The sequence below is a fragment of the Trypanosoma melophagium genome, assembly GCF_022059095.1.
Source record: "Trypanosoma melophagium isolate St. Kilda chromosome Unknown ctg22segment0, whole genome shotgun sequence".
NCBI lineage: Eukaryota > Euglenozoa > Kinetoplastea > Trypanosomatida > Trypanosomatidae > Trypanosoma > Trypanosoma melophagium.
The window spans coordinates 245,136-269,980 of NW_027125152.1; the positions used below are offsets into that span (position 1 = coordinate 245,136).

Here is a 24,845-nt window from a genome sequence, read left to right on the forward strand (position 1 = left end):
AGTGATTTTTCGTTATGCTTAGTCGATTAGTCTTTGGTGCTTTCCTTGGATTCGGTTCTTCTTTTCTTTCGACTGCATTTTGTGACGCCGGTAAGCTGAAAGGTATTTCAGCAGATGGCTTAATTAACCATTCACTGGATGATCTACCAACCCCTACGAAGGAAGAGCTGGAGTATGTGAAGACTTGGGGTGTCTCGTGGGTTGAGGATTGGGATCGTCCTGGTGTAAGAGGAATTCGTGCTGATAGAAGTCGTTCCTTTAAGCGACAGATTATATTGGTACGTCATGGACAGTATCGAAATGAGGATTCCAAAGATGATCGTATACGTACGTTGACCCCTTTGGGAGAGGAGCAGGCTAAAATAACTGGTGACTATTTATGGAAAGCGTTTATTCAAGGGGGTATACAACGAGATGGATGGGAAAATGGTTTGTTGAGTATGCCAACAGAGCATACGTCAGAAAATGAAAAGACTTCTACTGCAACAGCGAACACTACAAACCATTTGGGGGGTTTTCTTGTTGCTTCGGAGCCGAAGTACGTGCATGTGTCTGACATGACACGTGCTCAACAGACGGCAAAACTAATTTTACAGTGTTTTCCCTCTCGTCTTCACAAACGATTGACAACTGATGCTACATTGCGTGAGCTTTTTCCCTGTGATCCGGAGCCTCCACGCCGACATCGTCATGCTTCATACAAAGATATGAAAGTGGTGGAAGGAGTCTTTGAAAAATACTTTCACCGTCCAACAACAGATGAGTCTTCAGTAGAGATAATAGTTGGACATGCAAATGTGATTCGTTATTTGGTATGTCGTGCCTTGCAATTGCCACCTGAAGCGTGGTTACGTATTTCTCTTCCTCACTGTAGCATTACAAGTATCACTATTAACGGACGAGGTCACGTGAGTTTATCGTGTCTGGGATCTGTTGGCCACTTACCTGCTGATATGGTCACAACAAGAAATGTCCCGTAAGAAAAAAACAAAAAAAAAAAAACAAGAAAAACATTTCACTTACTATCAAAACTCTACGAGTATTACACAACATTATCATATTATAATTCCCTTCACTTTTAGTTGAAAAAAGAATAAATAAACTGTTCCTTTGTTTTCCTTTCTTTACTTTTAGCTAAAAAAAAACGAAATAGGAATGCTGATATAATATCAGCAAAAACACAGCTCTGCTTAAGGCACCAACGAACAATCCCACCGGCGAGTGTATATACTCGGTCTCCTGTGTGGACCTAACGGTGCCGAGATGCGTGGGTTTCGACATAATGGCTGCGTGTGGCGATGAAACACAATACTATTATACAATGGTGAGACATAAGACTCGATGCCAGGAGCAATAGTTAATCCATTCTCTGAGCACGCACTGCCATTATGCGGCCCGCTTCTTTCCCTGTTTCCCTTCCCCTTTTTGCTTGTTGTGTGCGCGTGAGTGATGAAACATTTCTAATGCTGTGAGACGTACTCCCTTATGATAAGGCGAGCACTGGCAGGAATGCTTTGTGCTCTGCAATTGATTTCAGACGGCATGCTGACTAGGCGCCACAATGTGTTCTGTAACTAATATTACACTCCTTTACTTTATATTCTATTCTTTATTTGGTGTGTTTTGTTAGAATTTTTTCTTGTTTTGTTGTTCTTTAATTTCCGTTGTGGTTTTTATTTACTCCTATTTTTCATTTGTTCGTTTGTTAGTATTTTTAGCATTATTTAGAACGAACAGGGAAAATAATAGAAAAACAAATGGATTTTGCTGCTGTTTTCTATCCGCTTCGTCCTCGTATTGTCTCCTCTGTGCTGGAAGCCATGAATCAGGCGTCTTCACTGCAAGAAGTTGAAATAGACGCTGTTCTTAAGATACAATCAACGTATCGTATGTGGCGTGTGCGTCGTGTTTATTGCAGTATTAGGAATGCTGTTATTTGTTTACAACGTGTTTATCGTGGTCGTTTAGATCGGAAATACGTTATGCGAATTCGCCAGGAAGCTGATGAGGCACATGAGAAAGCTGTTTATGAATATTATGCGGCACGCATTCAGGCTTGGTTTCGTGGATATTACGTTCGTAGCTATGTGGATAACTTTTATGCACGAAAACGGTATATTAGGGATACGCTTAAAGCCTCTGAGAATGTTCGTGAAATGGCCACTAAACTATTGGAAGATCAATTACAGCAGAAATCTATAACGCGGTCTATACAACAGGAGAAGGAGTACAAGGAGGCTGCAGAGAAATTACATCACATGGTCTCAACAGTGAGTGTTAGTGGTATTTATCGCCCACCTATGAGTGCGTCTGCAGTGAAGACGATTTATGGAACTAATGTAGAGGATGATATACGACGCTTTACATCTTCAGTTCGTCGACCAGAACTTTTAAAAACTGTAGAAGAAAATGTTAAAAGCATTTCAAAAATTGCAAGCAAAGAAAGTAAAACATCTCTTACTACAACGAAAGATGGTACTATTAAGAGTGTTCAGCGTGCAGCAAGTGATAATGCTGTGGATGAATCCAAGAGGGAAAGTCGTTTTATTCGTTTTGGAGCACAACGTGGTGCTTGGAATCGTAGTCGTGTTGAAGGCTATAGTTTTCTCCCACCTATTACAAATACTTCTGGGGGAAAAGAAACAGCTGTTGTAGGCAATATAGCTCAACATTCATGTGTAGAAGATTTCACTCCCTTATATGACACAGAATCTGCAGAGTTAGAGCGGTGTGTAAACACCAAGGAGATGCAAGCTCTTCATGGAAATAAGCCGTTTGTTGTTCCTGCTGCAAGACGGGTGCCTATGTAGAAGTGTTTGTAAACTTTTTTTATTTCTTGTTGTTATGTAATTCAGTCAATATATATATATATATATATATATATATATATATATATATATATATATATTACCTCAACTATATGTTGGTTTCCATTTTTTGTTTGACCAAATGGTCAATGCACAGAGAAAAGGAAAAAAGGAGTACTTTTTAGTTTTGTTTTTGTTTCATGTTCTCCTTGATATTAATGAGTAATTACAATGAAGTATACTAAAATTATGATATATTTTTTTATTTGCTTTTATTTCTTCTTTTTTTTTATTTGTGAATTTTTTTTTTGATACCTCTTTAATTTTAACAGCGGCTATATATACGTGATATTAGGGATGCAAAGGGAATTAGGGCAACGTTCACTCACAGAAAGGGTGGAAGATATCGTCCTTTCACGATCTGCACTCCCAGAAGCCATAACAGCCGACAAACTGAAAGACATTCTCTCCAGTCTTGAAAAAAGAAATAACAACAACAAGAACAACAACATCAACATTAGTGAAAAGCAAAAGTGTCAAACCCGACTGTTTGGCACAAACTCTATATGTACACAAACGAGTAATTTTCTCGTCTCGCAGGGTTCTCCATCGCATTTACGTGTGATGAGTAGTTTTGTGGCAGCCGCCGCACACTCGGAATTGGGAAAGATGCTGGAATGGTTTGCTCGTGCTGTTGTGGGGCTTTTCGTGGATGGTGTGAAGACTGGCGTGGCGTTTCCCCAACAGTGGGAGGAATCCATTCAACAGCATCCAATACTTGCAAAGCACATGTTTGAATTGCAGGGATTTGGTGTACTTTTCTCATACTTGTTGTGTCAACTCGCTGCGGTGGAGGCGGCGGTGTGTGAGGAGGGATTAAGTGGTGAATACAATAATAATAATAACAATAGTAATAGTAATAATAACAATAGTAATAGTAATTGTAATAGTGGTAAAGATCATAAGCATGGAAGTGATGACAATCCTCATAGGAGTGAAGATAATCATATAGAGGAACGTCCACCAGATGTAGAGACAAGGAGAGAGATGATGAAAAACTCTACGGATATTTATAATGGAGATATGGGCATCGCACGACGACGTGTACAGGAAAGTGTGAGTAAGCCATCCATTAAAACCAGTCGTACCGTACATAGTCAATTATCCTCCACTGGGAGTAAATTTTCCCGTGATACTACAATGCCTATATCTATTACATCATCATCACAACAACGAAAACATCAACCAATGCCATTAAAGATGACATTAAAAACGCAATCACCGCGATTGCAGTGGGAGAGTGTTGGGGAACAGGAACATTCAAAAGAGTCTCCAAAACCATCTGCATCACTTATTTCATTACGTACACTTAGTGAGGGATATAAATTAGATACCTCCGTTAATAGATACCAATCACAGCAGCCATCACAACGCATGTATGTAGGGAATCCACCAGCAACCAAAGTAGCATTACAGGAAGTTCCTCTTTGGCCAAAAAGGCGATTAAGTGAAAAAGTATCCATTTCAAATCATTATGTTCGTTCTATTCCTATCCACCTGAAAGCGATGGATATGGAAGCTGAGGAAAGTGTCGGGATGGGAACAAATAGTGGTAAGTGTAGAAACGCTTCTCCTAGAAAACTCCAATTGACCGCATCTCCACTGCGAACAAGAGGAATAGGAAAAGAAGAAGACGGTATACATACCAATAGTGTTAGTATGACCGCTATTGCCGATAGTGTGAGAGACGGGCGTGAAGGGAAAAGTACTATTATTACTACTACTAGTAATAGTAATAGTGCTCGTCTTTCTGCCTTTCGGCCCACTCCACTGCGACTGGAGGATATTGAACAGGAAATGCGATCGCGTGAATTGCGCAAATTGTACGGAGTGAGCACAATAGTGAATTATGCACAGAGGGAATTGCGCGATTATGGGAAGAAAATGCAAGTTTTTCGAGCCGTGCTAGACTCTGGTGATGGGGAGAGAGAACACAAGGAGGTTTCTTAGCCATATGATAATTAATAATAATAATAATAATAATAATAATAATAATAATAATAATAATAATAATAATAATAATAATAATAATTAGAACGGATAATAGTAAGTCATAACACTTGATTCCCTCCAATTATATATGTGTGTTTGTGTTTATGAGTGAGTGAGTGAGTCTGAGAGAGAAAAGAAGGGAAAAAAAAGAGAAAGTGGAAGGCACTTTAGTAAAAAGGGAGAGAAAATGGACATTTTACATTACTTGTCTCTTTTTTTACATTTATTTGGGTGTTTCTCCTCTTTTTTCCCTGTTTTTTTTTTCGATTCAATGAAATATCTTTGATACTTATGTACCCTTGGGTTTTTGGTTTCCGTTACTATTTAATAAAGAAAGAAAAACAACAACGGAAGAATAAATCAGCGAATAGATAACAGTGATAGTAACAATATTGTTATGGATGCTATATTAACAGTGTTATTATTTATTCCATGTTTGTTGTGTGTGATTTTTGTTTTTTTTCTTTTTCTATTCTTCTTCTTTTTCCTCCTTATTTGCTTTTCCTTTTTTTGCCTTTTTTTTCGTTTTCTTTATTTTACTTTCTCATTTTTTTCTTCGAAAACGCTCAATCTCTTTGATTTCCTCTTAACAGAATGGGACAGGAAAGAGGTACGTATACCGTCCATGAAAAAAGAGAAAGAGAGGAAAGAAAAGTAAATCTAGGCGTTATCCATCTCTCTCTCTCTCTCTATATATATATATATATATAGATAGATAGATAGATAGATATATACTCCCTTAAATGTAGTTCAAGATAATGTGGAATATCATTAAGTTGATCTGGACATTTTAGTAATTGAATGCTTTTTTTTTGCTTCTTATTCTTCTTTATTTCCCCTTTCATTTGGAACAGATATTGATGATGTACATACATATATAAATATAAATATATTTATATATTTTATTATACTCATTATAATGCGTATGTATCTGCATTGTAATCAATGCGCTGATGTTTTTTTTGTTTTTATTTGACGTAAAGTATTGAATAATAAACAGTGAAAAAGAAATAAACTTACTTTGAGTATATATGTGCAGGCGAACGCGAAAAAGAAAGAAATAAAAAAGAAACAAGTTATGGGCAATAGAAAGAAGAAAAAAAGTAACATACGTTATAGTCATAGCTGGTAAATATATTTAGTTATTTTATTTCTCTCTGCATATATATATATATATATATGCGGAACCTTGGAAAAGGACAAGGAATTGTATTAGCGAACAGCAATAAAAGAAAATAATATCTCAAAATATCACAAAAAAAAAGAAATAAAATAAGGATAAAAAAGTTATGATTATTTATTTGGTTTCTTTTTATTAATTTACTCTTTCTCTATCTTATCATTTTATTCTTTCCTTCTTTCCTTTCTCTCCTTTCTCTTTTTTTCAAATCTAGTCTCTATTATTTTAACTTGTACAAGTAAATAACAAAGAAAAAAAAGTATATATATATATATATATATATATATATTAATAAATAGAAGAAAATATTATTTTCTTTGATAAATCAAGTGATGTGGCATCCTGTCGGTATCTCTCACGGTAGAGGCCGAACCATACATCGATGGCAACGGCGTATTATTATTGTCTTTCTACTACTCTTATTGCTAATTATTCTCTTTGCTAATCAGAAAATGATGGAAAGTGATGGCAAAGAGACTATTAATACTATTAATAAAGAAGGAAAACAAATACCAGTGCAAACCCGTCATCGTCGTGCTGAAGATATTCCATTTTATTTCCGTCCTACAGAAGAGAACATGGAAGCACCAAAAAGCGAAAAAGAAGAGAGAAAAAAAGAAGAAACGGAAAAGAAACTGCAATGGCCAGTGGAAACACCAGCAAATACAAAAGAGAGCGTTTATAACGTGGAAGATATGATTTCTACAGAAACGTGTAATATAGTGAAACAAACAGCAACAGCAAATGATGATGATGACAATAATAATAATAATAATAATAATAATAATAATAATAATAATAATAATAATAATAATAATAATAATAATAATGCAGATACAATGATGATGACTGTGAAATTGGATTTCTTTAGAACGCACTGTCGAGAATGGGAAGATGCTTCAGAGTTTAGAGAAGAAAATGTGGAGGACAAACCGGAAGAGAACGTAGAGGAAAAGATAGCCGCAGCAGATCATAATGATAATGAGGATCATATTAATACGATAGATCATGATGTAATGGGAAAGAACGAAAAAGAAGAAGAAGGAGAAAATCTGCGAAATGTAAGGGATGATCATGATGATGATGGGGATATGTTTAAAGCCTATATGTGTAAGAGACGTCGTATTGGTTTTTCTGCTCCTTCTTCTTTTATTGTTGGATTTAAATCACTTATATCTGCCGCTTCATATTTCCCTGAAGAAGTAATGGATAATGATCCGGAAGAATATACACGACTTTACCGTGTACGTCGTGTGAAAATGGAAAAAGAAAAAGAGGAACAGGAGAAAATGAAAATAACAAGTAATAGTGTGGTTTGGCGTCCTTCTCTATTGTCTACACCGCTATTGCGATGTGTTCCACATAGTAATAATAATAATAATACCGGTGGTGGTGAAAATGTTTTACGGGATTACTCTTATTGGGAGTGGAACTCTGGTTCTTTTATTGTACGTGTGTCTCTACGCAGTCTAAGAGATAATAATAATAGTAATAATAATAATAATAATAATAATAATAATAATAATAATAAAGAAGAAATGGAGAGAAATAACGAATTGAATATACGGGAAGAACAGGGTGATTTTAATACCGGTACGTTTTCCTTTGATGCAGAGCACAAAGTACGCTTTTATGGTTTGCCCTCACGCAGAAATGGAGTGAAATTGGAAGAAAACACCAATTATGATCTATTTAACGCAATGCCAATGAATGCCACAGTTGAATTAAAACCGGCGTGGAGCGGAACGGTTCCACTTGTCTACGCTATTGGACGTGTACGACAAAATAATAATAATAATAATAATAATAATAATAATAATAATAATAATAATAATAATAATAATAATAAGTGGAAACAAAATGCGGTGGGTATTCTTTGGTTAAATACTTCTCCACTACGTGTACATACAACTTTACGGGATCGTGATGGACGAACAAGCATTACATTTACACACAGTGCCGGTGCCACACGTGTGTATTTATTACCAGGACCAACACCAAAAGATGTACTGCAGCAGTACTACACACTAACGGGATTTCCCATGTTTCCACCACGATTTGCGCTTGGGTATCATCATGCACATAATGCCTATAAAGAAAGTAATGCACTCACTGAATTGAGTCGCACTTTTGCACGGGAACATATACCGGTAGATACACTTGGTATTGGTTTCTTTTCTCACACGAACGGTCAACGTTTATTTACATGGAATTATACACGATTTCCAGATCCGTTAAAACTACAAACGCAACTCTGGCGAGATGGGGGCCGTTTTCTTGTTATTTCGACGGTTCCATATGTACGTGTGGATGCTCGATTTTCTCCGTATATTGAGGGCAAACATAAGGAGTACTTTGTCACTGCAAATGCGGATTCCGATATACCGTATATGGGTTTAACCAGCAGCACCTCTTCTTATTTTAATTATAATTATTCTAATTATTCTGATACGAATGCGGTGTTTGGGGTAATGGGAGCTTGGATAGACTTTCTCAGTCCCATAGCCCGACGTTGGTATGGTGGCTTACTGAAATACAAACGATTTACAGGATCCTCTAATCATACATTTATAAGTTTAGAGGCAAACACGCCACTTGTGGAAGGCACCGAGTATAAAACTTTGCCCATGCAAACAGGACACATTGGGGCGGTTCCACACATGCAAGTACATAATGTGTATGGTATGTTTCATGCGATGGCGGCGTATAATGGTCAACTGCGGCGTACACATTTTTATCGAAGACCTTTTGTAATAACGGAATCTTTCTTTGCTGGGGTGCAACGATATGCGGCGGTGCGGGTGGGGCATTATATCATTCATGGTAATAACGAAGATAATAATCAACAACACGAACAAGAAGAACAGGAAAAAGAAAAGGAAAAGAATGGATGGAAATATTTACAAGCTAGTTTAGAGTCTTGTTTGATGCACAGTATAGCAGGTATTCCCTTTGTTGGAGCCGATATTGGTGGTTTCTGGCATCAACCAAATGAAGAGTTATTACTACGATGGTATCAAATTAGTGTGTTTTATCCATTATTTCGCAGTGATGCCGCTGCGGGAATTCCACTACGGGAGAGTTGGCGTTTCTCTCCATATATAAATGCCCGTATTCGCGATGCTGTACAGTTTCGTTATACACTTTTACCCACATTGTACACACTCTTTTGGCGTTCACACGTTTTTGGCGAATTAATTATGCGTCCACTTTTCTTTGAATACTTTGAAGAGAAAGAAGAAGAAGAACCGGTGAAGTTAACACGACAATTCTTTCTTGGATCTCACTTATTTGTGGCCCCCGTATTAACATCCATAGTGGAACTTAAAGGAGAAGGGGAAAATAATAATAATAATAATAACAATGTGACTGTATTCGTAATAAAAATGCCTAGAGAGGATTTGTATAATTACTGGACAGGAACATTAGAAAAGGCAAATGCAAACGTCGACGTCTCTGCAGATATTTCCACTTCATTATTACCTGAAAACTTTATTACACCGCTTTTTCAACGCATGGGAAGTATTATTCCAACATTTACAGATGTAAATCATATGCATAGTACACATGATGCCGCAAATTACACGTTAACAATAGCCCTTCCACCACTCACACCACTCATACAAACAGAACAAGAAGAATCAAAGCAACTACTCGCTTATGGGGAGTTATTTATAGATGATGGGAGTAGTTATGTCAATTATCATCATATGAATCAAACCCGCCGTGTTTATTGTCATGTGATGTTTGAATGTGTTCTTGTTGCAGAGGATAATGTGATCGCATTACGTTGGCGAACATTTTCTTCTTCTTCTTTATCTAATTTATCATCTTCATGTACGGAAGTGCGAAAACAACTGGAGAAACACAGTGTAGATGGATCTCTCGTAAATGCGTATTATCTCACACGGCTGCGGTTATTCTTTTCAACGCCTAATGAGACAGAAATGGTGTTGAAAAGTGGACGAGTATTGGGCGAACACGGGGAATTGCTAAATGTGCAGAGAATAACACCAACCGTCGTCGAAATAACGAATATGCATGTATCTTTGTTGGATAATAATAATAATAATAATAATAATAATAATAATAATAATAATAATAATACGAAAGCGATGCTTGATCAACGAGAAGCGGCCAAGTTGTTCTTCAATCCAACGCCAACAGAATTTCAACAACAACGATAAATAGGGGAGAACTCTGTACTATATTATTAACAGATGTTTGAAAGAAAAAAAAGTAGTGGTGTATTTTCCACTGAGTGTTGCTATCTTGATCGCCATTTGATTCTCTGTATATGTGTGTATCTGGGGATATGTATGTGTGTGTGTGTTTGTTGGTTTTATGTTATTATTACGGTTTATCCAAGGAGGTTTCCCTATAATTATTTATTTATTCGTTTTTCCTCTATATTATGCCTTTGGGGGCTTACGTTAAGTATATATATATATATATATATATTATCGCCAATGACAGAAGTCTTCTGTGAGTAATGCATGTGTCCCAAGCCTATTTCATTTTGGTTTAACGTGATGTGACTTATTTTTTTTATTTTTCTTTTTAATTACAGGGATTCTACCACAACTACATTTGCACTATTGATGTTGCACGGTTAGTGTTGCTATTTATCATTCTAGTAGTTTAAATGGATCTCTATTTTTCTTTCTCATTCTCATTTTCTTTTTTATTTTCTCTGTTTTTCTCGTTATTTTTGCTTATCATCGCGTGAAGACGCTTATTTATTTTTTATTTTTTTTGTCGTTTCTTTCATTTTCTTTCATTTTGTATCTTTCCTCTGTTTATTTATTTCATTTCGTTTCTATATATATATATATATATATATTTATTTATTTACAGAAGAAATACAAGGGAACAAACAAAGAAACAAAGAAAAGCAATATTCCCAAATGTATACAACCTTACAAAAATCACCACACGATTTAAAGGAAGAATGTGAAAACAACAAAAAGAAGAGGCAAATGCCTATTAAATCTCCCAGTAAACATCTTCGTGTGTTGGGTGTGGCTAAACTTCTACACCGTATTCGCAATAATGATCCGAAACTCCACTCTCTTTGTGTAGAACCGGAACTATTACTATTGCCAGACATGAGAGAGGCATTACTCCACAATAACACGATTCGCAGTGTTATTCTCGTTAATTGCACACCAGCAGTGATATCTGAAGCTATATTTGCAAAGTTTATGCAATCGTTGTATCATTTACCCTTAAGAAGTCTTCAGGCGGGCGGTTATTTAAACTTACCAAATGTCTATTTAAGACATGTGTTAGATTTAGTGGAGTACAGCTGTGGGGTTGGAAGAGGCTGCAGTTGGTCGTTAGCAGACGAAAAGGAAGAGGATCTAAATAACTGTATAGAAGAAGAGGAAGCATCATCTTTGCATGCGGCTAATGAAGAAATAGCGAGAGAAATAGAAACAAAGAAAGAAGGAGTAATAATAATAACAGCAGCAGAAAAGGAAGAAAAAAAAGAAAAAGAAGATTTGGATAGAAAATCTAATCCGGAATTACACTTTGTGGATTTCTCAGGTAATACGTTTACCGTCGCAGATGCTCTGCGAATGGGAAGAATGTTATTTCACCCCCGATCTTCTTTACGGCGTGTGAATCTCTCCGAGTGTCGTTTAGGCAATTTAGGCATACAGGCGTTATTACAACATGCAAATGGCAGTCCACGTTTTAGTAATAATAATAATAATAATAATAATAATAATAATAATATTGTTTCCTCAACAATGCCTATTGCTATTACTAACAAAGATACTTCTCCTGTTAATACTATCGAGGAGGAAGAAGAGAGTAATAGTAATAGTAAAGATAAGACTGTAGAGCCGCTGGAGTTGTTGGTATTGCGTTGGAATGGTATCACAGAGGATGATAGTCTGCAGGCATTTCTTAACATTCTGGAGAATAATAATAATAATAATAATAATAATAATAATAATAATAATAATAATAATAATAATAATAATAATAATAATAATAATAATAATAATAATAATAATAATAATAATAATAATAGTAATAATAATAATAGTAATAGTAATAGTAATAGTGATAATAATAATAATGAGCAAGTGGATCATTGTATTGTGTGTGTAGATGCATATGGGAATTATCTCTCACCTGCACTGTACAGCCGACTGTCAGACCGCATGGTGAAGTTATCGCCTCTTCTCAAAGCACGTGAGGAGAAGAGACGGCGTAAACAACAAGAAGATGAAAAGGAAGAAAAGAGAATAAAACATCAAGAAGATATGAATAGAAATTGTGGAAGTGCATTAGAGTTTCTTTTAACCGTGAACGATGGGGCATCATCGGCACTGCCGTCGCTTTGTAGACTGGCGTCCATGATGACAGTCTCATGAGAATGATTGGTAAAGAAAGGAAAGAAAAGAAAAGGAATTAAGAGGAAATAATAATGGTGGTTTTATCACACTCTTTGTTTTTTCTCTTTTCTTTGTTTTGTGGATCGCTTTATCCTCGTAGAAATATATATATATATATATATATATATATACGAGAAGATCATTAACTAGAGAAAATAAAATAAAAAAATGTAAAGTAAAGTGGAATGAGGTGTGTATGCGTGTCTGTGTTTGCTGTCAACTCCAGTTGACTAGAAGTGTTGCAAATGATTCATGACAAATGTAAATTTAGCACGAGAAACTCGTGTTTATATATATATATATATATATTTGCATAGTTTTTTTTATTCTTCATCACCGTATGTTTTCATCATTACAATAACAATAATATCTCTACAACCCAACAGTAATAATAATAAAGTACCACCTCATACATCTTTACACTTCTCTCTCTCTCTCTCTCTCTGTTGATAAACAAGAGTGCAGAAGGAACCCAAGAGAAAGGAAACGAAGAAACAAAACAAAAGAAAAAAAAAAATAAGAAAGTACGAACAATGCAGAGAACGTTTGTCTCTCGTTCTCAACCGCTACGTGCAGTTAAACCCATTCCACAATTTAAACCAGTTCCATTTAAACAAGAAAAGTTTCTCTCTATGAAGAGCCGAACGGCGGGAACGTATTTTAACGCCCGACAGCGTATTCTCAAAAGATCCACTGCCGTACTGGAACAACAACAACAACAGCAAACAGAGTGTACCCCCAATGATGGATTAGCATCATCTAAAAATAATAGTAATAACAATAATAGCAATAACATTAGTTTGAACAAAGAACGAGTTCTTGTGGGGAGACCTATTACGTCACATATGGCTGAGGAAATAGATGTATGGAATAGAAACCTTAAAAACATTGAGGCACTTCAGGGATTTGTTCTCACAGACGAATTAATTTATGATGCTATTTCAAAAAATATACATTTAGGAGCATTTCCATATGTTTTAGATTGGCTACGTAAGGCGGCAGAAGAAGAACGTGTTCCTATTCCTCTTTTTATAATATCTGATTTGCGTGCGTTTATTGACTTTATACAGTCTATGCTCCCTGCTAGTAATGCGAGTTTAAATATATCACCCGAGACATTTCTTGGAAGTAACGCCGTTGGGAATTACTTATTTAAAGAAGAAAAGGAAGAAACGGCAAGTGAAGGAGTTCCTCTTCGTTTGGTAAATCCGTCCCCATATGTGCGGTATCTTTTAAAGGAAATGTACATTCCTGTATGGGAGTGTCTACAGCAATTAGGACTTCTTCCATCATCCACCACAATAACAAGAACAATAATAGAAGAAGAAGAATCGTCTGAAACAGATTGGAATTGTTTGTTGCAGGCGTATGTGTGTAAAGATAAAGTCTCAAATATACTTCAACACATCTGTTCTTCTTCTTCTGTTGCTGCTTCTGCTATTTCTATTCATAGTAATAATGATAGAGATGCGGAAGTACCAACTGTTTTACAGGCTTTTCTAGATCTTTTTCTTGCCCTCGCACAGTGTGCAGCAGAGGCGAAGGAAGTATACATTCTTCGTCAATTACAATTCTTCTTTTGTACTTTATTCGTTAAACAGATACACGACAGTGGTGATTCCAATCTCTCTTTGTCTAAACTGAGAGAAGAAGTTTGGTGCCGCAGTGATGCGGATATTGAATCTTTACGCCGTTTTTCCAATGATTTTCTCTCTGCTGTGTACTATGGCCGATATGCCTATCGCAATGAGTTTATCTTGGGACATTCTGTGGGTTTCACACCTGAGAAGAATAGTTTACATGATGGAAATAATAATGGGAATAATAACACAGAGAGAAATAACAATAACAATAACGATAATAATACAAATACAACGTGGGAGGAGAATCGTGGGAGTGAAGAAGAAGAAGGCGAATCGGGTGTTGATGGATCCGCATCTCTTTCATCATTTGAAGAACCACAAGAAGGAAGACGTGAAGAAGTCGAACAATATCAGGGAAAAGAAGAAAAAAAAGAAGAACAGCAACAAGTAAGCGGAAATGATAAATCTGTGAATTCTTCATTACCCAAAATAACATTACAAGATGCTGTAGATAATGTTCTAAAAGATCTGCTTCGAAATGAGTCGCTAGCACTCTTTGATGCATCACTATATGCCGCATTGGCATTACAAGATGTGTCACTTATTCCAAATTCGGATTCAACGGTTTATGCTTCTGCGCTTTCGGTTTCGCCTAGTCGTTTCTCTCATGTGGAGATGGAGTGGATGCGAATATACTGCGATTTATGTCATCGTTATTCTCTCAATGAGAATATTACAGATACGTTGGAGTCTTTATTTCGTCCTAATGGAGTAGTCGTAAAGAGTATTGAAATTAGTAGGAATGATAATGATAGTGTAGGACAAGAGTGTTTTATGGCATTAGTGGTGGATTTAATTATTACAGTTGGAACTATGCCGTCTATGCGTAAGGTGGAACAGCAGAGGATGATATTACGATGCATAGATGAATTCCTATCAAGATTGAAGGAGTTAGAGAAGAAACAGCAAGAGTCATCCTCACTGTTATTACCTATTTACAGTGCGACCTCTTTACTACTCTTAATAACTCCTTACCTCACCAGAAATAATCCTCTCAAAGGGAATGAGAATAATATACAAAATAAGAAGAAGGAAAAAGAAGAAGAAGATATGCATTCTAGTGATTGTGAGACATCTATGCGTATTTTGCGTAGTTTGATGGTAAGTGTTATGGAGCAACCAACAGGCTTTGGTAATGCATATGGTGCAGTTTTTATGGTACTTGTCCGTACGGAATTGTGGGACGAAGTACTACAATTGTTACATAAATTAGATACGGTGATTGAGGAGGAAGTAAGGAGTGATCAACAGGGGATTAGTAGTGTGTTGATGGATCAACGTGTTTGGGCATGGATGTTTCGAAAGGCGCGTGATGCCGGTAGAGTGGATATTTGTTTATTCCTGCGCCGTACAAGAGAGAAGCTTTTCTACTAGGATAAAACATTTCCTATTAGATTATTTGCTTGCATGAATGATTTTTATTGTTCTTAGCACATATATTATTATTATTATTATTATTATTATTATTATTATTATTATTATTATTATTATTATTATTATTATTATTATTATTATTATTATTATTATTATCGTACTAATAGTAATAGTAGTATTAGTATTAGTAGTCGTCCTAAGCTAAGAGGTGTACAATAGCCTACTCCCTACTCCCTCCTCCTCCTCCCCACAGGCACACACAAACACACTATATATATATATATATATATATATATATATATATATATATATATAGTCTATTTAGTCTATTTAGCCCATCCTATTTAATCCCCCGCAAACACAGACCATCACTCCAATGCGGCGCACAGCAGTTCTCTGCACGGCCACCCCGGAGCGTTTCACGATTCTCGGCACCACACATCCCCGTCCACGCCGCAGCGGATTCGGCCGAAACAACAAAATGCGCTCAAAGCCCAGCGACAACGTGGCGTGGTACGACAAGGGGCCCGTCGAGTGGCTGCCGCGGCCGGTGCGCCTCACCGCCAGCCACAACGATCAACTCCGGCAGTGGATGATGCGGGCCACGCTCGACGGCAACACAGACGCCATTCACGCCGTGCGGGAACTGCACAGAGAGTGGTCGCAGCATCCACTTATGCCGGTGCTGGGCGATGTGGAGCCCAAGTTCCCGCTGAATTTGTTTAAACAGAATCATAAAGCAAAGAAACGGTTTTTGATCCGCTGGCATAAAGCGAATACACCGGTGAATTGGCTGTGGATGCCGCGGGGTCCTACCGTGTTAACGCCACTGCACCGCACAAACCCCGCGCAGTATCCGGAGAATTGGAAACAGATGGTCCGACGAAAGGCAGCAATCGAACGGTAACAGCAAGTACAAATAAGAATTACAAGGAGAAGAAAAGAAGAAGTGTTTCGATGATGCTTGTGGCGAAGGACGAAAAAGAGAAGAGAAGAGATGGTTGGGATGGATTGGTGATTGTAGTTGAGAAGGAGAGTATTATATTATAATTACTATGATGCATATATATATATATATACTTTTTGTTTTTTAGAGTTGAACGGGAGAGTCTACTTTTTATGCTCTATTCTTTTTTTTCTTCTCGCTCCTGTTTCTTTATTTATCGTTCTCTTTATAAAAAGGAGGAAAAAAAAAAGAAAAAGAGTAAAAAAGAAAATAGAAAAAAGAGAAAACAAGATAAAGAAACTAAATCACAACTAAAAACAAACATACAAAAGGGGAGTATTCCGGTATAGGTGAGAAGGCAACCACAAGAATACCCATAAAGAAAGAAGAACACACACACGAAAAGAAAAAAAAAAGAAAGAAAGGATAAGTACCAAGGAATAATAACAACAACACGGGAGAAAGAAACAACAAAAACAAAAACAAAAAAAAACAAGAAAAAGCAGTAATAACTATGGATGCATCACATAGATTCCGAGAAGCATTAATAATGCAAGTAGATTGGGTGCAAGTTATGCTACTTCAACGTCATCGGCCATATACGAAGTGGAGACGTCGACAGGCGCTTTTTTTTGCCGCCATACACTCTTGTTTTCTTCTCGTTCTCTTTGGGCACTTCACTCACGATGTCGTCACGTGGGTACTTTCCTTTCTTCTCCAGACTGGGGCGTTATGTGTATCCCTCTTTCACGCTGCCTTTGTGAATGACTATGGGGATCGTATGAATAACGCGATGGAGCTGGAGCATCAAGTAAATCCATTAATTATTGCAGAACTTATGATTCGCTGTTTTGCCATGTTGCATTTCTTCTTAATGGGATCTTGGTTAATGTTCTTATTTGGTGTATTGGAGTTAATATATGATTATCACATCTTTCGCAAAGGTGATTTTCTCGTGGATGCCACAACTGCGTGGAAGAAGCTGGATGCCTTGAAATTGGATTCACGTTTACGGTTAGGGTATCAATCTATAATGGAAGTTGGATCTATTCTACATTTTATCTATTCATTATTCACGTCTTGATTTCATTTTTGCTTTTCTTTCCTTTTAGAGCATTCTGCGCTTGTAATGGCAATTCTCTTTCCTGCTTCTTCTTGTTTTCATGTTCTTTTCTTTTTTATCTGTTTTTTTTGTTCTATTTCAAACGCAGATATGCAGGGCAAAAAAAAAAAAGATACATTCATGGCTCATTTCTTCTATGTTTTTTTTTCTTTTTGTTTTTGTTTCTGGCACCTGTGGTGACAGTAATGTGTTCATACAATTTTTTTTTCTTCTTCTGTTTATTAACTACTGCCATTTTTTTTTTTGCAGTGATCAAACCATATTTCTCTCTAATATCTTCTTAAAACTATTATTCGATATTTTACATTTGTACCATGCTTTGTTTTTTGTTTTTTGCTTGAGCTATAATATGTTTGTATAATATCTATATATGTAGATATTATAGCCATTTATATATGTGTTTACTCATTGGCTGTGGGACTCTTTTCTTCCCTTGTGTTTTATGACCTTCATGTACGTATGTATGTATGTAATGCATTTTGCCTTATATATATATATATATATATATATATATATATATATATATTTATATATATATTTATATATTGACTTTTTTTTGAAATAATTCTGTTTCTTCTAGGTCGTAGAGAAATCACAGTATATATATATATATATATATATATATTTATTTATTTTTCAACTTTTCTCCATAGTATTATTACCATGCCTTTTCGATTGAGGTTTGTAGCGGTGCTGGTGCCTTTTATCGCAAGTTTTGTGTCAATCATTATTGGCTTCTCATGTACTCTGTTTGAATCCCCACTCATTTATGGTGAGAATATTGCGGGTAGTCGTATTAAAAAATTACAGTTACTTGATTTTCCCGTGTTCGACGTGGATATTCCAATAGATGGGGCAAATTTTACGTGGAAAATAAGCCTTGATTTTTTTCACTATTACTATAATCTCACCCTTGCATTACCTTACGGATTCGCTCCACAGCATGTATTCGAAAAGTACAACTTTAACGATGTTCCATGCACGGAATTTCGATCTAATATGAAACTTGGACAGGTATTCTCTTTGCTCGCAATATTTGCCTGTTTATTCACCATTGTCTTTGTTACGGCCGCTATCTTTACGCGAGCTATGTTGCCTTTTGTCTGGATATTTGGTTGGATTACCATTATTTGTAATTCCATCGCACTTTCAACGCTTGTGAAGGTATACTTAAATGGATTTTGTACTGATGATTCTGATGACTATATTCCTCCAGGGATACAATACTCGATGCCATCTGGGGGGGTTGTCATGTACGCTTTCTCTGCAATTATGCTCACTGCGGCGATAATATTAACCAGCTTTTTGTGAAATAAGTAAATCTTTTTTTTCTTTTTATTATCTCTGGCGATGGGAATTACCCTTGCTATTTTCATACAAATGCATATGATGCAATTAGGTGTTGTTTTTGTTTGATAGTATGCATACGTAAATAGATAAATAAATAAATATATATATATATATATATATATATATATTTCTATGCCGTAACTGGTTGATTTCCATTAGTGATAACGGGGTTTATGGTCTTCCTTCCTTTCTATTTTTGATTTATCCATTATGTGCCTTGTTGACCTTTTCTCTGTTTTGTTTTTTCCATTTCTTGTTGTGTACATGATTTTTCACTTTTATTTTTTACTTTATTTTTTGTTTTATGTGTCTCCTGTATACTCTTTATTTTAATGAAATCCAAACTAAAATGAAAGAAATAATTTGATATTTGTGTATCTGTCATTATGTATTTTAATTAACGCGAACCCCATTTTCTCTAGTTCTCTATCGTTACTATCACTGGTCGTATTATGGGGGTTTGTGGAGAGAATAAGGCCTCTGTAATGACTCTGGGACACGCATAGTCTACCGGAATGTTTTAATAATGTATGGGAAATGCTGCTGAATGGACGATTAGAGGGTATTCGATTTTTGTTTTTTTTTTGTTTCTTCTTTCATTTCCTCACTTACCCAATCCTTAATCTACCTCTTGGTGCGGAAGGCTAATGGGGCGGAAAGGACGTTGGGATATCCCACTTTGTGAGTTCTCCGATAGAATGGGGAGTTCAGTGGCGGTGATTGTATTTTGTCATTTATTTTGTGCTACTTTTTTGTACGGGACTTGAGCAAACTAGAAACCATATTATTTATTTATTTATTTAGTTAGTTATTATTATCATTATCATTGTTATTATTATTATTATTATTATTATTATTATAGTTCTGCATACTCCGCATTGCATACGATCATAGTGTTAGTGGGGACCTGATTCAACACCTCTGTTCTCCAAGGTATTTCTATTTCTATTTCTATCTCTCTCTCTTTTTTCCACACACACCAGTACCTAAGCCACTAAACCAAACCAAACCAGAAAAGGAAGAAAGAAAAGAACCAGCCCGTCCGTGTGTGTGCCTGTGATGTCCCACGCTCTGCGCCTGATCTCCTTCCTCATTGCGGTGCTGTACTTGGTCGCACAAATCGTTGTCTGCAGCACCGCCATCTTCCGCGCAAAGTCCGCCGCAATGACGACGGAGCAGACCATCTGGCAGCAGCGGCTGCGGGCTGAGGACGCCGGCACCGTTCTCGCCGTGCGGGACGCGCTCTGCCCGGGCTACAACACCGCCTTCCAGCTGATGGAGGGGGCCGTCGTGGGCGGCATCGGCCTCGGCGTCCTCGTGCTCCTCCTCACGCTCCTGCGGCTCCTGTTCGCCAAGCAGCAGGATTTCGGCGTGCCAATTCTCATTCTGCTCGTTCTCGCCTTTGTGTGTGCGGTGATTTCTCTGGCGGTTTCTCTTGTGGCGTGGGAAAGGGGATTCTGCATGGACGATCCAACACTTCTCACGACGGTTGTACCGTACAAACAGCAGAACTGGAAGATGGTGGAGGGATTTGCCATGGTGTGTATTGCTTTATTCTCCAGCATTGCTAACATTATCCTCGGTTTTTTCGTTTCCTAAGATGTGAGAGTGGGGGGAAGTGTGGGAGAGACTGCGGAAAGTGGAGAAGAAAAAAAAAAAGCAAATCAGACAGAAAGTGACTTTTTGAAATAGAGGAGTAGCTGATGTTCGTGTTTTTTTTTTTCGTTTTTTTGTTCTTTATTTTATCTGTTTCATCCCCCTTTTTCTTGATTTCTGTTTTTTTTTGTACTTTCCACTATATTTTCGTTTTCTTGATGGGGAAGTAATCAATAATAGGAAAAAAATAAGTAACAAATGCCTGCCCCCTAAAAAAGGAAAAAAAAACAAAGAAATTTGACAGGTACTTTTCTTCTTTTCTGGTATCAGAAAAACCACAAATCCACTATATTGCATATGTGAATTGTCTAGTATATGGGTTTGCAATGTATGTTTTGATGTGTCATTGGGGATTTTTTTTTTGTTTGATGTGGCCATATTTTTATTTTTGTTTTCTGTTTTCTTCTTTATGTGGCTCTTATTGACATTTGTTTGTACTCATAACCCTTTTTTCCTTTTTCTTTGTTTGCTTTTTTTTTGTGTGTGTTTTCCGCTCTCGTACCCCGTCTTTTCTGAGGTCAGGTTGTTTCTTGACTGTGTGGGCAATGGCAAAAAAAAAACAAAGAAACAAACAAACAAGGAAAAAGAATAAAGGGAGGAAAAAAAATAAGACTGATTGACTTGTAAAAACAATTGAGAAAAAGAGGATCTGGAAACTTTTTTCTTTTCCGCTCGTCGTTGATTGTTTTTCTTTTCTTTTTATATGTTCCTCCTCTTACTCAATTTTTTTTTGTCTTTTCCCCCATTTAGGTAATATGTGCATATTTTTTTTCTGTGTAATGGGGTAAAGAGGAGGAGGGGGAGGATGGGGAATTAGGAATAAGGGAAGTTATATTTATTTCTCATTTTCTTATTTCTCTTTAGGTATACCATTTCCTTAAATAGGAAGTACCACTGTTGGTAAAGCATATGTATGCCTGTATATATCGTTCTCCCCTAAATATGACCTTAATATTCTACTGTTGTCGTTTTTATTTTTCTTTTTGGATTCTCTTCCCAGTTATTATTATTACTACTATTATTTGCTGCTTTTCTTTTCTATTTTCTCTTTGTTTTATTGATTTATTATTATTAATATGACACTTATAAAGAGGATTTTCTCAAGTGTGAGAGATACTAGTAGTAGTAGTAGTAGTGGTGCTGGTTGGGAGTGAAAGAGAAACAAAAAAAAAGAACTAGGAAAAAATAAAGATATTTAACGATAACACAAGAAAATAACAAAAACGAGATAAATATCAACAATAAAGAAAAAATAAAAATAAATGTCCACTTTTACTTTTTCACGTGCTTTGGCGTTGGGCTCTACCTACTGTGCTGTCTGTGGACAGTGGGTATCACAGCAGAATGGCAATCAACACACATCCATGACATGGTGCCAATATTGCGGTAGTGTGCAGTCATCCGAAACAGGAACACAGTATGAATCCTACTTGCTTGATGCCTGTAATAACACTTCAGCGGCTCTCTTATTTACACCCGCGGAAATACGTGCAGCAGAGGCAGAAGTCATCTCACGAAGAAGAAAGGCGAATGCGGCCGGTGGAAGAGAGGCAACCCTGGGAACCACTCAAGTTGATAATCGTGTATTGGAAGAGGCCTTTTGTGAAAATTGTGGAGTACATCGTCAGTGTAAGGTCTTCGCAAGACAAACACGAAGTGCAGATGAAGGTCAGACAATATTTTATCAATGCACAAAATGTCATTCTGAATGGCAACTTAATTCATAAGTGTATATTCTTTATTTCTCTTTACTGTTTGTAAATTCTCAAGTTCGTATAAATACCCTTACAAGAGGACCTGTAATACTTGCACCAAAATACATAAAAACATACGTATGAATTTTTCCTTTTTTTTGTTAAGGGATTCTGATTTCATCGTTGTTGTCATTGCTTTTGTTCTTCTTATTTCTGTGTATATATGTGTATGGTTTCCCAATTAAAGAGGTACTATTTGTATTCACTGCGTATAAAGTGAAACTGCGACATGCTTAGTCATTACAACTCTATTGTATAAATTCATTCTTTACAAGATGATGATGAATAAAAATGGATGTACTTGGTTTTCGTTTTGTGTTGTATATATATATATATATATATATATATATATATATATATATGTGGGTTATATACACTTTTTTTTGCAATTTTTTTTTTCATTTATCTTTCTCTCTCTTCTCTCAGCGGGTGCTATTACGGTGCTTGACTAGTGGATATAGCAAGAGCAACTACCTGAAGACCACCGCGGAAAAGGAAAGAAATAAAGAACTAAATCAAAGAAAAGGAGTAGGTTTGGAGAATTTCCTTTATAAAGCGACAAAAATAAAAGAAAAATAAAAAACCAAGAAAAACCAAAAGGCATGAGTACAGTAGGTACACTTCAAGTGGGGAGTGCCCTACATGGTAGCACACCGTCTACTGTGAGTAAAACTGTTGATCTTTTCAACGCTACCCAACACACTACACATGAAGCTGACTTTGAGTCTGTACCACTTGCTTTTCTTTCCACCAATCGTGTGGTGGCTGCACTGGAAAAGGCAGTGGAGCGATTAGAGTTGTTAAGTCTTCTTGACACCACTGCTCCAGATGATAATCCTTCCAGTGGGTTTCTTCCCGCACTTGCAGGATCGACGAGTACGACTCCTTCTGGTAATTTGGATCGATCAAAAGCGTCAAACACAGCAGTTCCACGTAAAGTTGCTTTATTTGTTGGTAGACCTGAGGAAATGTCTCGTAGGACAATTCGTGAAATGAATGCGGCACTAGAGATGTCGGCAAGAGCGCAACGAGGTGGTCGTTCCACAGTGGCGGACTTGGTAGTAGAGCAGCAACGTCTTGAACAACGTTATAGTGAACTGCTACGTCAGACAGAAAAAATGAACCCAAGTCCAGATGAACCAGAGTTAGACAAGAGTTGTTTCGCTGCTGTACATGATAATGAAAAAGCGGCACTTATGGAGGAACTACGACAAACTTCTCGTAAATTACGTGAACACAATAAAGCACTATTTGTTCAACTCAAGGACAATCCCAATGATGCGGATAACTGGAAAAAGGTTGGAAATGAACGGACAGAGTTAATTCAGCTCTTACAAGCTGTTATTCGAGAACTAACGACGGGGTATGCTGCGCCTAAGCCGTCCACCGCCTCTGGCACCCTCACCCGCACGAACAGCCGCTACGGCCGCTCTGCCGATTCGGAGAGTTTTGGCACGGAGTCGAAGGAGGGGACCCTTTCGACGGCCAAAAATCGCTTTGGCAACACGATGCAGATGAAGCGTGTGGCGCGTGGCCCCGCCGCCCCCCGCATCCCCCTCACCTCCCACTTTGACCGCTTCGCGAAGCTAATCTCGGACGAGCAGAGTGCGCAGCGCTGGGCGGACGAGCTCGTGCTGAAGGAGAAGGAGCTCAACCAGAACGTGAAGCAGCTGCAGCACGACCTCAAGGCGGAGCGCCAGCGGCGGGAGCGGGACGTGGCGGAGCGGCGCCAACGCGTGGCGGACCTCCAGCGGCGGCTGCGGGAAGAGCGGCGGCGCGTGAAGGACGACGGGGCGAACGTCCGGGCGGCGGTCGCGGCGGCGGCGGAGGCGGCAGGGCGGGAGGCGCGGGAGGCCGCGCGGGAAGTCGTCGAGGCGGCGCGGGGGACGGCGGCGGAGGCGGCCGCTGAGGCGCAGGCACACGCCGACTTCACCGCCCACCTGCAGGAACGCACCGCCGCGATGGATGAACTCGCCGGACTGTGGGACCGAAAGAATCAGGGCGAGGTGAAGCGGGTCGAGGCACGCAAGATTGATGTAGAGCAGATGCGACAGCAGTGCGCAGAGAGGCTGCAGCGGGCCACAGCGGAGAAAGAGACGGAGTTGATGCTGAAAGCACAGAGAGACGCCGAGCTGCAGCAGCAGGAGGCACAGAGGAATGCAGAGGAGGCACAGGCGAATTTAGAGTATGAAGCTGTCTCGGTCATACAGTCCGCTATTAAGGCCATGTTTACACGACAGGCACTCATTGCACTGAAGAAAAAGAATAGACGTAAACGTAAAGTGGAAAAGTCGTAGGAGGGAGGATGATGAATGGGGATGAAAGAGAGAAGGAGGGGGGGGGAGGGAGGGAGAAAAAGAGACGCTTTTGTAAAATAAGACTTCTGTGTCTTTTTAATAGCAGAAGAGAGCAAATAATGTGGAAACTCCAATGAAATATATACAAAAAAAAACAACAAGAGTGGAACAAAAGTAACGGGAATGTTGCTGCTGAATGATGATAAAAATTGGATTCGTCGTAAAATGTGGCAACATTAAAAAACAAAACCAA

At 37.7% G+C, this 24,845-nt stretch overlaps 12 protein-coding genes across 13 annotated transcripts; all 12 read left to right on the forward strand.

Annotated features, from left to right (window-relative positions):
- Positions 1 to 14: 14 nt before the first annotated feature.
- LSM04_006897 (Histidine phosphatase superfamily) lies at positions 15 to 980 on the forward strand (the record flags this gene model as incomplete). The annotated part of the gene is made up of 1 exon (XM_067334594.1): positions 15 to 980. One exon carries the CDS (start codon positions 15 to 17, stop codon positions 978 to 980), a length of 966 nt encoding a protein of 321 aa, XP_067191780.1.
- Positions 981 to 1,757: 777 nt separating this feature from the next.
- Positions 1,758 to 2,810, forward strand: LSM04_002166 (IQ motif; the record flags this gene model as incomplete). The annotated part of the gene is made up of 1 exon (XM_067334595.1): positions 1,758 to 2,810. The coding sequence occupies one exon, from the start codon at positions 1,758 to 1,760 to the stop codon at positions 2,808 to 2,810; it is 1,053 nt and encodes a 350-aa protein (XP_067191633.1).
- A 354-nt stretch (positions 2,811 to 3,164) lies between these two features.
- On the forward strand, positions 3,165 to 4,817 carry LSM04_007085 (uncharacterized protein; the record flags this gene model as incomplete). The annotated part of the gene is made up of 1 exon (XM_067334596.1): positions 3,165 to 4,817. One exon carries the CDS (start codon positions 3,165 to 3,167, stop codon positions 4,815 to 4,817), a length of 1,653 nt encoding a protein of 550 aa, XP_067191785.1.
- A 1,674-nt stretch (positions 4,818 to 6,491) lies between these two features.
- Positions 6,492 to 10,226, forward strand: LSM04_002193 (the record flags this gene model as incomplete). 2 transcript variants are annotated; one of them, XM_067334598.1, is made up of 2 exons in its annotated part: positions 6,492 to 8,650; positions 8,707 to 8,713. In XM_067334598.1, 2 exons carry the CDS (start codon positions 6,492 to 6,494, stop codon positions 8,711 to 8,713), a joined length of 2,166 nt encoding a protein of 721 aa, XP_067191635.1. The 2 variants fall into 2 exon arrangements, with proteins under 2 accessions (XP_067191635.1, XP_067191636.1); XM_067334599.1 differs by having other exon boundaries at positions 6,492 to 10,226.
- A 720-nt stretch (positions 10,227 to 10,946) lies between these two features.
- LSM04_005410 (uncharacterized protein) lies at positions 10,947 to 12,428 on the forward strand (the record flags this gene model as incomplete). Its single annotated transcript, XM_067334600.1, has 1 exon — positions 10,947 to 12,428. The coding sequence occupies one exon, from the start codon at positions 10,947 to 10,949 to the stop codon at positions 12,426 to 12,428; it is 1,482 nt and encodes a 493-aa protein (XP_067191742.1).
- Positions 12,429 to 12,982: 554 nt separating this feature from the next.
- LSM04_003151 (uncharacterized protein) lies at positions 12,983 to 15,466 on the forward strand (the record flags this gene model as incomplete). Its single annotated transcript, XM_067334601.1, has 1 exon — positions 12,983 to 15,466. One exon carries the CDS (start codon positions 12,983 to 12,985, stop codon positions 15,464 to 15,466), a length of 2,484 nt encoding a protein of 827 aa, XP_067191672.1.
- A 376-nt stretch (positions 15,467 to 15,842) lies between these two features.
- Positions 15,843 to 16,373, forward strand: LSM04_000554 (uncharacterized protein; the record flags this gene model as incomplete). Its single annotated transcript, XM_067334602.1, has 1 exon — positions 15,843 to 16,373. The coding sequence occupies one exon, from the start codon at positions 15,843 to 15,845 to the stop codon at positions 16,371 to 16,373; it is 531 nt and encodes a 176-aa protein (XP_067191585.1).
- A 553-nt stretch (positions 16,374 to 16,926) lies between these two features.
- On the forward strand, positions 16,927 to 17,496 carry LSM04_001412 (Cornichon; the record flags this gene model as incomplete). The annotated part of the gene is made up of 1 exon (XM_067334603.1): positions 16,927 to 17,496. One exon carries the CDS (start codon positions 16,927 to 16,929, stop codon positions 17,494 to 17,496), a length of 570 nt encoding a protein of 189 aa, XP_067191606.1.
- Positions 17,497 to 18,198: 702 nt separating this feature from the next.
- Positions 18,199 to 18,846, forward strand: LSM04_004939 (Amastin surface glycoprotein; the record flags this gene model as incomplete). The annotated part of the gene is made up of 1 exon (XM_067334604.1): positions 18,199 to 18,846. One exon carries the CDS (start codon positions 18,199 to 18,201, stop codon positions 18,844 to 18,846), a length of 648 nt encoding a protein of 215 aa, XP_067191730.1.
- Positions 18,847 to 19,944: 1,098 nt separating this feature from the next.
- Positions 19,945 to 20,484, forward strand: LSM04_002406 (Amastin surface glycoprotein; the record flags this gene model as incomplete). The annotated part of the gene is made up of 1 exon (XM_067334605.1): positions 19,945 to 20,484. The coding sequence occupies one exon, from the start codon at positions 19,945 to 19,947 to the stop codon at positions 20,482 to 20,484; it is 540 nt and encodes a 179-aa protein (XP_067191643.1).
- Positions 20,485 to 21,803: 1,319 nt separating this feature from the next.
- LSM04_000612 (zinc finger protein) lies at positions 21,804 to 22,268 on the forward strand (the record flags this gene model as incomplete). Its single annotated transcript, XM_067334606.1, has 1 exon — positions 21,804 to 22,268. One exon carries the CDS (start codon positions 21,804 to 21,806, stop codon positions 22,266 to 22,268), a length of 465 nt encoding a protein of 154 aa, XP_067191587.1.
- A 629-nt stretch (positions 22,269 to 22,897) lies between these two features.
- On the forward strand, positions 22,898 to 24,592 carry LSM04_008323 (uncharacterized protein; the record flags this gene model as incomplete). The annotated part of the gene is made up of 1 exon (XM_067334607.1): positions 22,898 to 24,592. One exon carries the CDS (start codon positions 22,898 to 22,900, stop codon positions 24,590 to 24,592), a length of 1,695 nt encoding a protein of 564 aa, XP_067191823.1.
- Between the last annotated feature and the right edge of the window lie 253 nt (positions 24,593 to 24,845).